Raw genomic sequence first — 18,879 nt, forward strand, 5'->3', positions numbered from 1 at the left:
TGGCGTAACTCTTGCTATATTAATTCCTTCTTTTCTGTACATTGACTGTACATCCATTGTGCAGATTCATTTCCATGTAAAGGAAGTTCAAATGATGCAAGCAAACTAAGTCTTGCTTTAAAAGATTACAAGGCACTACATCAAGGTAAACTGAATAACATTTGTCACATATAACACATAACATTATGTTTTAAACATTTCATGTTTAAAATATGATACACCAAATTGCAATGTAAACTGCTAAATTAAAGCAAACCCAAGAAAGCAGTGCAGTCGAGGAATGCAGAAATCAGCCAGCACATGTTACTGAAAGTAAACATTGCAAATGTTGTTGCACAATAAAATGCAGTGAAGTTATGAAAATTGCATGTGTTATATTTCTGGATTAATTTCTATTGTGTACATATTCATCTACATAGAGCAGAGTTATATTACTATATATGAAGCTTCCAAGTTTAGTGTATTATGGTGTTCAACTGATGGGTCGTCATACTTTCTTTTCTTTTTTTTTGTTTGCTCACAATCCACCTACAGTAAATGTATGTCTGCAAGCGATGTTTGGCATCCACTAAAATGAGTCAAAATTTTCTAGTGAAACACACTGCAAAGGCATTCATGGCAAGAGCTTCACTTATACCCTGTTCAATCACTTGTGAACATCACGGTGTGCAGGACAAAACAAACACAAAAACATAAAACAAAAAAATTAGTGTTTGCCATTGCTATACTGTTTGAATTCTATCACTAGTATTCATAGTCTCATACAGTCAAACCGGTCTATAGCGACCACCTAAGTGAGACAAAAAAGTGGCCATTATAGACAAGTGGCCACTTTAGACAGGTTCTATGTATAACAAGCTTTTTCTCTCGGAGGGGAATCGAAGTGTCGCTTGGACAGGTCATTTTCATGACCTAACAATTTCATAATATTTTTTTTTTTTTTTTTTTTTTGACATGTGACATCATTGAAGCTGTCTTTCTTCAAAAAAATGTGTAATATCGGGAGAAAAGACACCATGCAAAATTTGGTGCCCCAAACAATTGTATGTAACAACGAGCTTATCCTCAAAAAAGTTAAGAATCACCGTCTCAATGTAACTAGTATAATCTCACAGCCTACCAGACATAGTCATGCATCAACTGATCCAACGTGAATTCAGATGAGTTGTCATTTTTAAACTCTTCATATTAAACTCAAATCCATACACACTGAGATGGTTTGGTTGACAGGAGCACTCCACCATAAAAACTAGTAGACAAAAATAAACACAAATAACACATAAATACAACATAAAGTTGAATGTAGAACTCTGTACTATGCTGATGGAAAGATACTTGCACTTTACCATACATACATAACAATGTAAGAAATGTGCTCCAACAAGAATGCACCCATATATATTTTTTTTTTCATTTTCTTTTTCATCACGAGTAATATATTTCATGCTGGAATGATCATGTCTTTCTTGGGAATGCTCTGAAAGTCAAAATACTTTATGCTTTTAGATAAGGAGTGAATTTGAGAAAAGCAAAGTTAACCCAAAATTATTACACAACAAAAGCTTGCACTCTTTCAGACACAAGTGACAAAATATCAGATTAATTTCATCATACTGCATTAAAGGGGAAGGCTAGTAACTGATCAGTGGGAATCGGTGCGAATGCTGGGGGATGATTGTTCCAATCCTTATGGGATTCATTTAAGAGTACATTATATATCTATTGTTGTGTGAAAATAATTTGCTTCAGAACGGTCTCATATTCAAGTAATGTGCAGCTTAATGCCCCGTCACTGACCAGGCATGCTAACCAGGAAACATTAAATTGCACATTACTTGAATATGAGACCATTCTGAAGCAAATGATTTTCACACAACAATAGATAATATATAATGTACTCTTGAATGAATCCAATAAGGATTGGAACAATCATCTCCCAGCATTTCCATTGATTCCCACTGATCAGTTACTAGCCTTCCCCTTTAAGGTGACATTATTCAAATAGAGAATGGTCACAAGTGCAATAATATAAAATCATGGTACAATATGTGGCTTGGAGGATCATAACGAGAGGGCTTACCTGTGCCCAGTGTGAGATGGAATTTAATGGCCATCCATCCTGAAGCTGCTAAAAACCTCCATTGAGCACTTCTCCAAATGACTGATTAGTCCAGAGCTTCAAGCATCCAGTAAAATTTCAGTTAAAAATTGAGTTAAAAGTACAAGCTAAAATAACAAAATCTTGAGACAACCTACTCTTACAGGTTACTACTAAAAAAGGACTTGATGTGAATGTGCTTAATTTCAACAAGCTCTTTTCATACTTAAGTAATCTGCCTAGTGAAGATTTTACTAACTGTCCAACTAAAAGCTTTTGAATTTTTAAAGGCACAGTAAAATTTGATTTGGAAGAGAACTTTACTGCACGCAAAGCATACTTTGTTCGATTTTTTTTTCCAGCACGACATCATGGTGATAGCACAAACTGCTCAGTGCTCAGTGCAGAGATATCCAAGTGCACCAGAGAGTATTAAAGGTAGTATTCGTTTCTACCATGGCAGTGCAGTGACCAGGGAACAATCTCTCATGTTGAGCTGTACACCACTTTTCCACGAACAAATGTCTTGCCAAGGTTTAAGTCGATGTCAAAGAGCAAGAGGTCGGCTCGCTTTCCAATCTCAATCCTTCCAACGTCGTCAAGTTTAGCAATTCTGCAAGAAAATTATGCAAATATGAAAGAAAGAAAATAAGGTGAGAATGAATTACATGTTACAGTGCACTCCCGTTATAACGAAATGCTCGGGATCAGCAGTTTTCTTTCATTATAACGAAATTTCGTTATAACCGAACAAATACAATATATAACGAAAACAAGGAAACCACGTATTTCATATCCTGTTTGCTGAATAGTCATCATACACTAGAAAGCTATGTGAAATGTGATGGGATAACTGTATTACAATAATAAACGCAAGTTCCCCTCAGAAACTGTGCGTGACACAAGGAGCGAACTCACAGTGGTGTGAAGTGTTCTCCCATGCAGAGACGCTATATATGCTTGTTCCGCTACGTATTTTCTAAAGCAATTCGCATTTCGTTATAATGGAGCACATTTCGTTTGTTTTTCTTTGTCTGTGGCGCTCGGAAAAGACTTCGTTAAAACGGAAATTTCGCTATAACCGTGTTCGTTATAAGCAAATTTTGTACCATAGACTTTAATGGTGATAATTTTGGGATCAGAAGATTTACTTCGTTATAACGAAATTTTGTTATAACCGGGTTCGTTGTAACGGGAGTGCACTGTACTGCTCCATCACTTTGCTATTACGTAGTTGGGATTATGTTGTTGGAATTAACTAAACTTCTACTGCCATGTTGATAACTGACAGGATCCATTAGGATATTGTGTCAAGGTGGATAATATGTCAGGAGAAGTGGCTGAAGGCAGAGCAATCAGTCTTGGACATGCAACTTTGACGCCACAATTCAACAATGTCTCTTCAATTCTTCTTTTTTATATACGTGACCGTGCATCACAAAACCAACTAAAAAGTTGAACCTCTTGATTTATGTGAGGACTCAAAAAAGCATTTTTTTTCTACAACATTTGTGGGGAAAGTAGTGAGATCAAGCATGTCCTTTAATGATAGAGGTCCCTTTTCATTTCTTGAGAATTCTCTGCATACTCTCCACTGTCAACTCTAATTACTTTTGAAAGGATAATGCTACTGCTTTGAAAGTTGGCATTAGCCATGGAGAGGATTTGTTTATGGAGCACTCTCAATTCCAACTTAATCTGATAATCCCTTCATTGTTGTTGCTCTGGTGGTTTACATCCTGTCATTTGTCCCATTCACTGCACAGCCAGGACTGCAATAGGTAAAGATTAAAGCGCTTGAATGGACCCTGTACTTCAGAGCCTCTTTTCTCAGTTCACACTTCTCCAGAGTGTGAGCTTTCTTTCGAATACTGTATTTAGATAGGTACGGAGAATCCAACTGAATTGAGTTACATGTTTGTATGTATCATTTCAACGTTTAGAGTCTGCTCTTTTAGTGCCTTTTTGTTGGTTTTGTGATGCCAGGTCATATATATTTGACAGTACTTCATCTGAACAGATTTTCTGTTTCCCTTTTAAAGTGAAAAGGCATTCCACGTTTTAAGTATTGACTTTCATAAGCAGTACAAAGTACATAAACAGAACGATAAAATGAAATACTGCAAAAGAAACTACCAGTCGGATTTTCAGATGTTAAAGTGAAGCTGGTGATTTGCGTACAATCATATATTGTTGGCTGAGAACCAACAGAGCTTTTTCACAATATTGGGGGTATTTCATTTATTGATATCATCTTGTAGAACTCTATCTTTTCTACATTATGGTATCAATTTTGAATTATTTTCATTTTCAGTAAAATGTACAAAAAATCAAAACAAGGGCACTATTTTACCCTTTATATGGAGCAATGCTTACAAATCTACCCAAATCTTGATATTTTTTAAAAAGGAACCTCTATTCCTATCCCTTTTTACTATTGAATAAGAAATCTATTATATCAAGTAATTCCCTTGATTTACTTCACCCCTCTTAGCAGCTGGATAAAACATCAATATCTACTACTCACGTTATTACTTACACAAATCTGGACATAAATAGAAATAGGAAAGCAAGTGTATGGACAAGCAAATTATAGACAAAAGACCCCTTTTACCTTTGCACTGTATGCCCAGTCTATCAGTCTAACATGAGAGACACAGTGAAACCTGGGCCTCGTTTCATAAAGCTTGTTTTCGGTGACAAGTTGTGATAGTCGTTACAGGCTACGGATATCCTTGCATCTGATTGGCCGAGAGTAAATTTGTCATACAAATGTGGCAATTGTCACAGATTGTGAAACTGGACCCTGGTAAGAACACACTGGGCTAGTTCCTTGCTGGATTTACACCTAAACATTAAATCCCATTTATATCCAGCTACGCACGAGACACAGGGTGAAAAGTAGGCAGAACACAATGCGATAATTATTACCTTGCTGGATTTTCGGACACCATGGCAGCAGCCTTGCCAAGGCCAACCTGGAAGACTCTGACGAGATATCGGAAGGCATCGAGACATGAGCAGCAGGACCCAGCCAAGGTGGTAGTCCCACTGATCACCAGGCATTTACCATCGGCTGACACTTGCACTGGCAGTATACAAATGATTAATGTTTATGAGTGCAATGGACTGAATATTCATGAGGTCAAAGATGAAATGATCCATTCAACGAGGGGAAAAAACACTCAAGCATAGAATAGTTTTGAAAATAGTGTAGGCACCATCCACATTACTGTCTACACATATCACTCTGTCTGTGCCCCATTTTTATGTTTAAGTAATATTTTAACACTAATTTAACACTAATATTTTTACTGTTTCCAGAAATAGTTGAGTTTAGTATCTCCTAGTAACTCACATATTTTCACATAATCTATTTTACAGGATTTAGCAATCCCTTTTTAACAAGAATTTACATGGTATTCACAGAGCTACTGTCACAAATACTAGTAGCTCAAATTTATGCTTATTTCAGACACTGGGTAAAACTTAAAACAAAAAATGTTTGCATGTATGAAACTATCGTGAATTTTGCTAGGCCAAGATTCGTGAAAATAAAATGGACATGAAAGGCTTTGTCTACACAATGCATTGAATGTCAGTACAAATTTGCGTCTAGTTTCATGCCCCCAAAAAGGCTGTCGTCCCCAAGTCACAAAAGTTTCAAATATAGTATCATATATAAGGCATGTGACAGATATAAAAGCAGAGTAAATGTGACCCTGCATCACAAAACAAACAAAAAGTCGCTCAACATGGATTTTTAGTTTAGGCAGATTCTGAAGCAGATTCTGAAAGAGAAAACTCTAGGCTTTAAACTGATGTATAACTCAATTCAAATGGCCTCCTATAGCCTACCTAAATACCTGAAAGAAATTACACACTCTGGAAAAGCATGAACTGAGAAAAGAGGCTCTGAAGTGCAGGGTCTATTCGAGCTAGCTGTGCGATGAAAGGGACAAAACACAGGATGTAGGCCACAGGAGCAACAACAATGAAGAGATTATCAGATTAGGCTGAAATTAAGCATGTTCTATTAACACATTCTGTTCATGATTAATGGCAACTTTCAAAGCAATAGCATTATCTTTTCAAAAGTTATTAGACTTGAAAGTGAAGAGTGTGCAAAGGATTTCAAGAAATAAAAAGGGGCCTCTAAGACAAACTTGACCACTCTCCTCTCCTCCAAAAATGGGTAGTAGAAATATTGCTGAAAACACACTTTCCCATTCATGTTATGATCCCAAATTACAGAACAATGCAGAAGAAGGATAGCTCTTTCAGAAAATATGAACAACTCAAGATTGACTCGGTTGACCAATATCATCTTTAATTTGAGTCCTCACGTAAAATCAAGAGGTGCGACTTTTTGTTCGTTTTGTGATGCACGGTCACAAATACTATAACTTGAGCTGTGTTACAATTACAGCATAAAATTTGCACTAATATATGCAAAACAAATAAGAACAGTAAGCATACAGACACACACTACAATAACTGACTTGCTCGAAGAATTTACTTACTGTCCCTGTTACTGTATGACATCTTCATGTTCGGGATTCCTTCTGCTGTACAGTCTGAAACAAAGGCTATTTGACTGAAGTGTCTCGCACTGAGAAGGTTGGCCACGGCTAGCGGGTGTCTGTGAATAAGAGTTTCAATATCTATGAATAATAATAACACAGATGTCTTTGTACAGTGTAAATTGCCCAAGCTTGTGCAAGTGTTTTCTCAAATTTCTTCTATATGTTTTTTGTAGCATTTCTTGTCACTCTAAGATGACCACAGATAAGGTGAATTTCTCATTATTATTGTGTCACAATTAAAGCTTGCCAGATATTTGGAAGCTGTTGCCGTCAAGATTCTATGTTTAAACTAGACTAGCACACATGAACCACCAGGTTCTCTTTTAATACCGAGTATACACAATGAGATAATCACAAAATGTAGCTAACTGTCACTTCAAAGTATATATATCCACATTACTAACAAGTTAAACTGAAAGACTACTTGTATACAATGATATCGGAGAGGGCAACAAAGAATTATTCATACAAAGTACCTTTAAAACTGTCTACTATGTTTAGAAGGGTGATTTATAATGCCCAAATGAAATGATGTGTATCATTTCTTCTATAAAATGATGAAGCCAATCTTTGTTGTCAAAGATATTTCAAATGTAGGTGGTTTATATCAGGCGGCAACCACTTACAAGAATAAACTAGAAAAGCACTTGGAGAGCACAAACTTCTGCCAAGCATGCAGCTCATCTCCACCCATACTCACATGCTGATAAGCACCCAATTTCCAAATCTATAGAACCCTTGTGTTTACCTCATTCACTTCCTGCGTGCTGCGCGGTGCCTCAAGCAGGGCATGTGCTTTAGTGCCCGTACGCAAGCCTCAAATACGCTCAGCTTGAACTCCCAAGTTCATTGTCCCTATTTGCCAAAAGATTTATTAAAAAAAACTTTCAAAAAATTCATAAAAATTTCAAGATCACTACCAAGATAGAATCATCTATTCCTTGCATTAGTATCAACTTTTTTTTTTCCTGTAAGTTATATTCAAATCCATTTATAACTTTTGAGTTATTTTGCCAACAGACAAACAAACAAACCAATGCTAACAGAAACATTACCTCCTTGGCGGAGGTAGTACATCAGTAAAATAAAAAAAGCTCGCTGAGTTACCATTGCAGCATGCATATTTACACAAAGCAAATCATAAAACTTGTTATCAATAACAAGTTACGATAGTTGTTATAAGCTACTGAAATCCTTACATCTGATAGGCTGAGAGTAAATTTGTCATAGAAATGTCGTACTTGTTACTGATAAGAAGGTTTATGAAACAGGGCCCTGGTCATGTGTACACTCTGAACCAATCATTTGATTAGGATCTGCTTCATCATTTCATGATGTCAGTCTAATCCTTATCAGGCCGGGCTTTTTTGGCTATGTTAAAACAGGAGGGGGCGGATCCTCTCCCCCCCCCCCCCCCCCCCCCAAGATCTCCACCATCAGTGGTGTGATCGTGACAAAATTTGGGATGCGTGACACCTACATCGCAATCTGTAAGATTGTGTCATAAGATTCTTGAAACAATCAAAGGCCTTCTCACGTTATAAAATTATAGTGCAAAACGTCGATGGGGGCGCGTTCCCCCCCCCCCCCCCCAGCCCTTTTAGGGTTAAACAGAATTAACCGCTTAAAGGGATCGTACAGTTCTGGTTGAGACCTAATTTCAGGTTTCTAACATTTTAAGGTGAGATAATGAGAAATGTCATATAAAATATGAAAGAGCATGCAAGTCTATGAGGAATTCAATGTTTATTTGATAAAAATTGGTTTTGAAATAGCTGAGGTATCCAAAAAGAGCGATTCTAATAAAGTGTGGGACCCACACTTTGTAACGATCGCTTTGTTTTACCTTGTTTTTTAATGTTTCAGTTATTCCAAACCCGATTTTCATCAAATAAACGTTGAATTCCTATTAAAATGGTATCCTTTGTACTATATTATAAGTGTTTTCTTGGTATCTTGCAAAAATTTAAAAGCCCAATTCTCATCTCAACCAATACTGTACTATCCCTTTAATGGCTGGCATTTTTAAGTCAGATATACAATGCATCTTTTCATTTCACTTGGTAGTACAAAGCACAGTAGTATTAACACATGAGAATGTGACATTTATGCAGAAGCAATTCATTTATAAGCCCTGACATACCAATTGTATCTACACCAAATATCAAAACAGTCCTAACAACCATACTTACACATGACACAAATCTCCAATGACCTCAACAGTGGGCGGAGCTAACTGATGATAACCAGGTAACAATGGGAAGCGGTCAGTCATTCCAAAGTTCACTAAACTGGGATTTCTGTATGATGTGATTTGAGAAACAATGACCTCAATGGACTAGGAAAACAACTCAATACCATAAAGGTGTGCACACATATTGCATGCTCACACACAAAGTGTCAGTGAATGACAGGGGGATAAAAATAAATGCTGCATCTAAATAAATGAATAGCAATCAACCAAATAAATGCTGTATCGAGACAACTTGAACATGTCAAAGAAACAAAAATGATTATCTTCAGGGGCGGATCCAGGGAGGACCGCAACCGGTGCACGCCCCCCCCCCTTTATTTTTTTTTGTTGAAACAAAAGAAATAAAAAGAAAAAAAATGGGGGGAGGGGTGCATCATCAAGTAGTTCACCTTTACCTTTGTAAACGCGCCCCCTCTCTACGGAATTCCTGGATCCGCCCCTGATCTTGAGGATTGATATTGAACCATTCCAACGTTCACTTCTCCAATCTTCAAAACATAATTATAGAGAAATCAAACATACCAAATCAATTGGCTCCCCTCCCATCACTTTAACCCATTGAGGACGGTTTGATTTTGCTACAGCACGCATATCCCATAGACACCTGCCTTAGTATTCTCAGGACTCGTTCTCAACGGTCTAAGAAAATAAAACTTCACAGAGAAAACAAGACTTACCTATGGTGGAAATTACATACATTGAAGAGATGGGTGATGTGAAATTGCTGAGATGGATCAAGCTTCAGAGCATTGAGAATTTCATTCTCTTTGGCGACCCTATCATGGCCAAGAGCTGGTACTATTCCTCTGTATCATACATTGGTTCCAGTGAAGAAAAGAAACAAAAACAAAGAGGAAAAATGTATTAATATGACTAGAAAAGCACTCAGAGAGCACAGACCTCCACTAAGCAGCTAATGTCCACCCATACACGCATGATAACAGTCGCCCAATTTCTCAATATAGAAGCCTTGTGGTAGCATCATCAGTTTCCAGGCCAGCTACGCTGTCGCGGTGCCTTGCCCGAGTAGAGCACGTGCTCTAAGCACATACATACAGTATACATGCAAACCTATAATACGCACAGCCCAGTACCCTTAGTTCATTGACCTTGTTTGGAAAAAGATTTAGAAATCCTTCAAAATTCCATAAAAATTCCCGGATCACTACCAAAAGTTAATCATCTCTTCATTGTGCCAGCACTTTCCCTGCAAGTGTCATTCAAATGCATTAACATCTCTTTGAGTTATTTTGCAAACAGACAAACAAATTAACACTGATGAAAAACATAACCTGCCCTGGCAGAGGTAAATACTGTGTATAAATGTGGAGCACGAATTGTCATGTCACCATTAATGTTAAGAGACATTATGACATTGAGATAGCAAATTATTAATAAAAGCAACCTTTTAACTAACTCAAGAATTTAGCATGTCCCAGCTGCAACTGAATTGTAACAGATAAACAAACGGCATTTTGTAAAGCATTTTGTCAGTTATTCTTTCTGACAAACTATCATAAGCTACTGAAATCCTTGCACTTGATTGGCTGAAAGCAAATTTGTCCGAAAAAAAAAATTTATCAGACACAATGCTTAATGAAATGCCCCCTGGACTAAAGGTACAGTGTAGAGTAACTATTTTTTTTCCTCCAAAATCTAGAGGCTTAGCCCTCGCATATTGGTAGGCTTACGCAAAATGCTGCCTGTGGGATCTGACCCTTGCAAATTAATGTCATGGTTACAATGAAAGAGTGTTTTCACCTGTTGAGTAGCATCTTCATGCGGAGGTAGTCATCTTGACCGTCTACATGGGGACTAATGGTCATCATCTTACAGCTTGGCATGGCATCCAGAAGTCTCTCAAATTTTTCTTGAGGCATGTGCTGCTCCCCTGGAGGCAGCCCTCCAAAGTCATTCACTATTGGACCCTGTGGGTAAAGAGCATGCACAAATGCTATGGTCAGAGAACAGCTCAAAGTTAGATTTTTGCAGCAACTTTGGCGCCAAACAAGGCGAGGGGGCCGCCCCTCTGACAGTAAGGATCCTTCAATAGCATTTTCAAGCTATAAATTGAGCAATCTGGTGCACATTATTAACCTGTTTCATATGGGTACCTGGTGGCTTGTGTATTTAGTCTATGGAGATTTCAGAATTCAATATGTGACCCTGCACCTCAAACCAAACAAAAAATCGCCAGACATGAATTTTTAGTTGAGACCATATTCTGAAAAAGCAGACTTTAAGCTTTAAAATGATGTATAACTCAAATCAAATGGACTCTCCTAACCTATCTAAATATTGGAAAGAAAGCACAAACTCAGGAAAAGTGTGAAATGAGAAAAGAGGCTCTGAAGTACAGTGTCTTTCAAGCGCTTAATCTTTACCAAACCGTGCTGGCTGTGCGATGAATGGGACAAAAAACAGGAAGTAAACCACCAGAGTAACAACAATGAAGGGATTATTAGATTAAAATGAAATTAAGCATGCCTCATTAACACATTCTGTCCATAATTAATGCCAACTTTCAAAGCAGTAGCAATATCCTTTCAAAAGTTATTAGACATTTTTGTTAGAGTTAAAAGTGAAGAGTGTGGACAAGGTTTTTCAGAAATGAAAAAGGGATTCTAAAGGCACACCTAATCACACTATTCTACCAAAAAAATGTTTGAAATGAACTGCTAAAAAAACACACTTTCCTGCCCATTTTATGATACCAAATTTTAGCATAATGTAAAAGAAGACTCTTTCAGAAAATATGAAAAAGTCAAGTTCGGCTAGGTTGACCCATTTCACTTATTTTCAGTCCTCACGCAAAATCAGTGTGTGCGACTTTATGTTCGTTTTGAGGTGCACGGTCACATATGGAACGGGCTGCCATAACATACAATATTTCTACTGCATGGCACTGTTCCTGTGCTTACACATATGGTCACGATCATCTAGTCTACGCACTCAGTCAAGAAAGCAAGTGAAGAATTTTTTTGTTCGTTTCAAAACGATTACAGAAATCTATGGAAATGATATATATTTTTTTAAACAGTATACACTTTCTTGTTCTGTGCCATGGACTGACAATAGGTAAGATTTCTAGATATTTTGAATGGGTACATCACTGTCCCTTATAACATTTCATGATTATCCTACTGCTTCAAGATTTCACTTGGATGGTGTTTGTGGTTCAGTGTGCAGATATGTAGCCAAAGGAAAGGGGGACAAGACACACACGAATAAGGAAAACAAAAAGACTACATAAATGATGATGTCTCTACATTGCTGGATCAGTAATATGCTCTACATGCCTCTCTCTACATCAGTTTCATCATATATCAGTGAGTACCATTACACATGGCAGCTTGTTCACTGTTGAGGCATATTCTCTTGGTACTACCAGTAATAAAACCAGTGGTGATTCAATTTCAGTTTCCATGCATCAAGAAGTGCACTTTTAAAAATTGGAGATTACCGGCCTCTGTACTGCTACCAAAGTTTCATCAGGATAAACAGGAATAACTGCTTGACTGGGACAAGGTAGTTACAGTCTTTTTCTTCTTCTTTTTTTCAAACAATGATGTCAATGAATTAATTTAGACAAAATATAATGCACACAGTGTAACAGTGAATTAGACAAACTTTTCATCAACTATTCATGTCAGGCAGAAACTTTGTGTGGAAGCTAACCTATACTGTTGTTTGGCTTTCACCTCTTCTTTTCTTTTTTTGGCCATATCTTTGTACACCATGTTTAGGGCTGACTGCTTGTTATAATCGCTCCCTTCCCCTTAGGCCATGCTGTTGCTATTTCACTCTCTTCCTATTTTCTATCCTATTCTTCATCATCTTCTTTGATGTTGCCTCCCTATTCATCTTTATCCATCTTTATCCTTTACACATTGCCCCCTATGATCCTTGGGATGATCACTGGCCCACCTTTCCCTTTGTCTGCTTGCCCCTTTGCTTTAATCCCTCTTTCATTGAATACTTGGCTCCCTGCCTTTGACTTCGAACCATGCACCCCTTTTGTTTTCTTTGTTCTGTGTCCCTACCCCTCCTTAGATCTTGCTTGCTGTGTATACTTGTATTCCACGTGATTGCTTTCCCTGCATGTTTGTCATTCATTTTGACTCTGATGAACATTCTGCTACAGGATCGAAAGCTCCGGCCCCTCTGGATTCAATTATATTCAATAAATGTAAAATACTTTGTAGCCATTAGGCATTATCTATCTTTTGCCAGGTTCTGATACTTTGCATATGAAGGAATATTCTGTGGTAGCATTAGATTTACTCCAGAACAACACATGATAAGGGGCTATGCACACTACAGCATAGAGCTTTCTCTTTTAACTCTTTATGTGCCACATTCGCACGTACGACTCAGTCGACGGCGTGCCAACTTCGCATATTCTGCTCAAACATGCAAAGCCGCCCAAATTGATCGATAAATTGCCAAATGTCATGGTACAATGAAAGCGTTTCTCATGATTCTGTTCCTCTCACATACAGCTCGCATTTATTGAGGTGATTAACACTATCAAACAGTATTCCTTACTGGATTTGCGTGTAAATTCTAATTTTTGTCACTGTTATGTGTGCAAAATTCATGCCTTTGCAGTACTGTAGCAATGGGTCATTTGAAAGAAAAACAATCATAAATTTGTCATACAATTTACATCAAAGCAAAGCTTGGCATTTTCCCTACAACTTTGCTCACTATAAAATCCAGCTTTACGAGTAAAACAGAATCTTTACTAAAAGCATGACTTTTTTGGTGTCTCAGAATAATGTGGCACAGAGTGGGCTTCCATCACGTCACATAAAGATTTAAACTATGTAGGGAAAAAAAATCCAATTTGGCCTACTTTTCATGGGTACTATGCTACAATTTGTAGGTGGTCACATACGGGTATGGGGATAATTTCTCCTCTAATCTCTGTTCACTGGGAAGGCAGCATAATTAGGACATAATTCCTGAATACACAATGTTGTCCTGATTAAATAATGGTGTCTTAAAGCAGCCAGTTTGACATACTCCACCCACCTCAGCATGGATCCCTTCACAGGTTGCTCCCCGGTCCGTTTTACCAACAACATCTTCCAGAATCTTCAGCGTCTCAAAGACTTTACCACCTTCTAGATTCTCTGGATACACAGTGGATGCTAGAAATGATGTCACACCATACTTTGGAAGTCTTTTCTGAGTGTATTCTGACAAAATAAAGAAGAAAGTACCCGTAGGAGTCCTTTAATTATTGAGTACAGGATTAACCCATTGACCATGAACAAATTTTGCTATAACACACACATCTCCCAGACACCTGCCCAAGTGTACTCTCAACTGCTTAAACACTAGCCATACACTGACTGCAAAGGAAAGTTGATTTGTCCCAAAAGACCGCTTCAAGAACAGAATTATCCAAACTTTATGCATACATGTACATGTACCTTGAAATCAAATTTTGTTCTTGGCTACAAGTAAATCTGCCTGATTGCCTTGCTTGGCAACAACTAATGTTTGTCGTAAGTACAGCTGTATTGACATGACTTCAATATAACAGGTAATCATCAGAGGAATATACCCGTTGCAGAATAGTCCCGAGCATACATGTACTTGGGCAAGTGTCTCTGGAAGCGCATGCTTTTAATAGTAGAATCAGCTAATCCTTAACGGGTTAATCCATTAATTTGAAACTGGTGAAATTACCTATTGTAGTGCTACAGATCACAACAACAACAGGTTTAACAAAAAGAAGTGATGTAACTTTGTGACATTTTACATTGTAGATGAATCAGAGCTCATTGTGTCAAACATTAATTCTTCAGACAGTCTTTTAATGACAATATGTATTTTACTGATATTCTCCAGAATACACTTAGATGGTACATTTCACCACAAAATTCACAGACCTATTGACTGAATTTTACATGAGGAAGGTGCAGCAATAACTGTCCATGATTGTGAATAACAGTATAAATGAAATAGATTGGAACACCCTTATCACAAGCTCACATACCTGGATGTTGCCAGAACTCCAGAAGGTCATCAGCTCCTCCTAGTGAGTACAACAGAGAAATTAGGATTGGATGATTAATTAGTGATAAAGGCAGAAGGTTTAATAAGAAGAGGGGAGGGTTAATAAGAATAGGGGATGGTCATCGTGCAAAGTAAGATGTGGATCTCGTATGGACTTTGAGATGAAGGTGATTTATTGAGTAATAGGAATCTGCTTCATCGTTTGGCACAACTAATATACTACATTGCACACATCATTAATTGATTTAATAGAGATTTGTATCATCACTCACACATGGCAACTTCAGAACAGTCCAAACACCCTCAGCTATCCAACACTGCACTCTGGTAAAATTCACTGTCAGACCAGTAACCTTTTCAGGAATGGCCCAGTAAAAAAATGGGAAAACTGGATACCTACTGGTCCAACAGACAGGTTGGACAAATCGAGGAAAAAAGGGGGTTACGTTAGTGTGCAGCCCTGGTTATCCTCTTGGGCATGTTAAACTGTGCAAAGGTACCTTGTGTGGATAAATCCTTAACAATGCCCTAACTGATGTGTATTTGGGTTTTAATGTGTAGTTAGGCGTAGGGTTAATAAGCCTGCAACTACCGGAACTCTGCTATCTTTAGCTGCAGTCACACTGGCAAATATTGAGAAGTTCAACTTTGAGAACACGTCATGAAGTTTGCTCGTCCATTCACATAGATGTCCAAAGTTCTCATAGTTTCAGTTCTCAATACATCACACAGTTTGGGTGACATTGGTGGGCATTTGCAATAAGAAGAAACACAAACAGAATGTGAACCAGTCATGTGATAAACTTCACAAAGTTTCAGGTGTGTCTGTTCAGCCTGCTGCACAAACTTCCAGAAGATTTGTAGAAGTTCAGGAAATTTCCCTAGTTTTGGTAGTGAGAAGGCTGGCAAACAGTTTTTCACTCTGACTGCCTAAACTTTGAGAATCAAAACTTTGACAAGTTTTGCTAGCGTGGCAGGGGTGCCCATCACGAGACCGACACCTGTGAGTAAAACAACCCACAAGTTGTACAGCCCAGGAGTCATACAGCCCATGAGTCCCACACTAAGCAAACAAGGCCCATGGGACAGACACATTACACGCTGTCTTGTATCTGTTGAACTCATGAGCTGTTTATACCTAGTGTCAAACTCATGGGCTTTATTTGCCTAGTGTTGAACTCATGGGCAGCATGACTCTTGGGTGTCAGTCTTGTGGGATGACCCTGTGTGACTGTGGCTGTAGCAGATAACCAGATTATCCTGATTCCTCACCTAGGCCATGGTGATGGATATCTACAAAACCCGGTGTGACAATTTCTGCATGGTAACGATCCACCGCACTCTTCACAAAGTCAGTTTCCTGGTCAAGGATAGCTGCATAAGGTTAAAAAAAAATAATAATAATCAGAAAGAATATCAATAAATGTAGCAACAGAAGTCAGTACTAGAATGTAGATAAGGGTGCTTATGTACCATTTTACTTGAAAAAAAAAGCATGGTTGCGACGTCAGTAACATTGTGGTACTGTGCTTGTTCCTGGTACTTTTCCTGTTCTAATCTCAACTTCCCTTTGTTTTCATTGGCAACCAGTTTCAAGTACACTAATAGAAATGTTTCAAAGTTATTTGTGGTTGAATGTGGATATGATTTTACCACAGCACTGGTACTTAGACGTCTACTAACTTTACTTTTAGACTCGAAGAAGAAGTGGAGTACCGGTACTGATAGTTATTATACAAATGATGCACAGGATAGAGAGCGTTAGTGGAGATGTAGCGCACTCGAGGGTATTTACAATTGTGAAACATGCACGAGGCGAAGCCGAGTGCATGTTGCACTACATTGTAAATACCCGAAATATACAAGAAAGGCCGGCCGGCAGCCCGAACTAGAAGTTGTTTACAGGATCGACAGCGCATATAGTAGAGCGCGATGCACTTGTAACAACGGATTGAGTGCGCACTGCTAGTGTAAACATTGTGACACAAGGCCGTACATTGTACATGTTAGTGAGAAATTATTAAAATGCACGCACACGTGACTCATTTCAGCGCTTCCAATTGGCTACATTCTTGAACCCATTTTATAAATCAATTTCACATTACATATCAGAGTGTCTACATATTCGACTAGGCACTTTATGATTTACAGCACACACAGACTTCATAAACATGATAAAGTACAGTTGAACCTCTCTTATCCGGCCTCCCTTTATCCGGATCTCTCTATTATACGGACGCAATCTCGCCATGATTTTTTTTTTAATAATTACGGGAGAAAAGGGGGATTTCCAACTCCTTGAGAACTCCTACACAAACACACATGAATTACATATTACTTCCAACATGATTAACATACATTACATCAAATTTCCTCCCAAATTGCTTACCTTCAGACATTTTAACATCCCCAAATGTATTAGGTTGCAGTATACACATTACTACATGTGGTACTACAATGGGCTACATCAGTACATGTGTATGGTACATGTATAAAGCATTGAGTCTCCAGTATCCGGCCAAATCCCTTATCCCCATGCGCCCCGGTCCCGACTTGTCCGGATATGAGAGGTTCAACTGTAGTCAGTACATATACATGTTTCTTTCATTGCTGTGAATTTTATCCTCAGAGGATGAAAATTCAAGCAAAACATCGCTACCGGGACTAATCATTTAACTCCATCACACAAAGTTCTCTTCTTGCAGTGCAAAATTGCATTTCATATTAAATTCTAAAATAAACATGATTTTCTGTCCGGCATTATCGTGAAATAGTCCACCACTGCAATCACCGCCGTTCATTTCGTCATAGCTGGGGACTGCTTTCAACCTCCATAGACTTTGCACATAGTGGAGACACACATGATGCAGAACAAGAGGGGACCAATATCAAGATTTGGCCAATCTCCCTTATTGAATGGTTTGAAACTAAACATTGTTACAATTTGTAGCTAACCCTGTTATCATCTTACCATAATTTATGTAAAAAAATCACTAAACATTCATTAAACTAACGCTACGACACAATCGTAGTCATACTCAGTCATACCATGTACTCCTTGAAAACTAGAACCTACGTTGTATTTTAGCCTTTTAGGGTCTAATTTCAACGGTAGGTCGACAAGGTCCCTACTCACTAGTCAGTAGTTTTACAGTAAAAATCAAACTGTTATTAGTTTCGATCTTGATTCTAATCTAACTGCTAGGCCTACTGCTGTCCCACGTCCCAGTGCTGATAAATACAGTTTGGCAGCGTTAATCATTGATGGTTTCTTGTGAATACAGACTTTGATATTACACTTGAAAACCCCATAACACATAAATTCAATCAAGTAAGAATAAATCATTAATTGAATGATAAGATTGGACTCGATGATTATCTGCTACATGGATTTCAATACACGGGACTAACACTAGAATAACTCTGCAACTTTGTCCTGGAATTGACATGAGATAGCACGTTACTTTTCAAATTGATGGTATTTTAAGCTTATGCTCATCATAATACCTGTAATATGTCCATCTTCTATAATGATATGAAGGTTTCCTTCCCGTACTTCGCCTCCTGGGAGAGCGATTTGTTTGCATGATATACAGGTAAAACTGTCGTCCATCGTCACACCCGCGTACTCACTGCAGCTAGCTAGCAAGAGTGAGTAGACTAGCAAGACGTGGACACGTACGTACCCGCTCGCTCTCCAACCGGGCGTTGCTGCCCGCACCGCGGCCCATCCCAGCCCCGCCGCCGGCCTGCTAGAGCTGCTGGAGCTATCTCACTTTATACGCGTCCGACCCCCACCCCATGGTCTTGAACAGACTGGCAAATCGTGCTGTCCACCGATGATCTTACAACCTGTAGGCTGTAGGCAACCTCAGATGCAAATAATTAGGCCTATAGTTTATTAAATAGGT

General features: G+C 38.3%; 1 protein-coding gene across 1 annotated transcript; it reads right to left on the bottom strand.

Annotated features, from left to right (window-relative positions):
- Window positions 1–2,584: 2,584 nt before the first annotated feature.
- Window positions 2,585–18,594, bottom strand: LOC139734923 (N-acetylglucosamine-6-phosphate deacetylase-like). Its single transcript, XM_071645700.1, has 10 exons — window positions 18,476–18,594; window positions 16,241–16,342; window positions 14,949–14,987; window positions 13,976–14,142; window positions 10,700–10,866; window positions 9,616–9,744; window positions 8,877–8,984; window positions 6,622–6,740; window positions 5,030–5,186; window positions 2,585–2,711 (listed from the first exon to the last, which is right to left on the bottom strand). Exons 1-10 carry the CDS (start codon window positions 18,579–18,581, stop codon window positions 2,585–2,587), a joined length of 1,221 nt encoding a protein of 406 aa, XP_071501801.1. The 5' UTR covers window positions 18,582–18,594.
- Window positions 18,595–18,879: the final 285 nt, after the last annotated feature.

This window comes from Diadema antillarum, unplaced genomic scaffold (assembly GCF_040938485.1).
Source record: "Diadema antillarum isolate AM-2024a unplaced genomic scaffold, OU_Dant_1.0 seq00000552_RagTag, whole genome shotgun sequence".
In the NCBI taxonomy this organism is placed as follows: Eukaryota; Metazoa; Echinodermata; class Echinoidea; order Diadematoida; family Diadematidae; genus Diadema; species Diadema antillarum.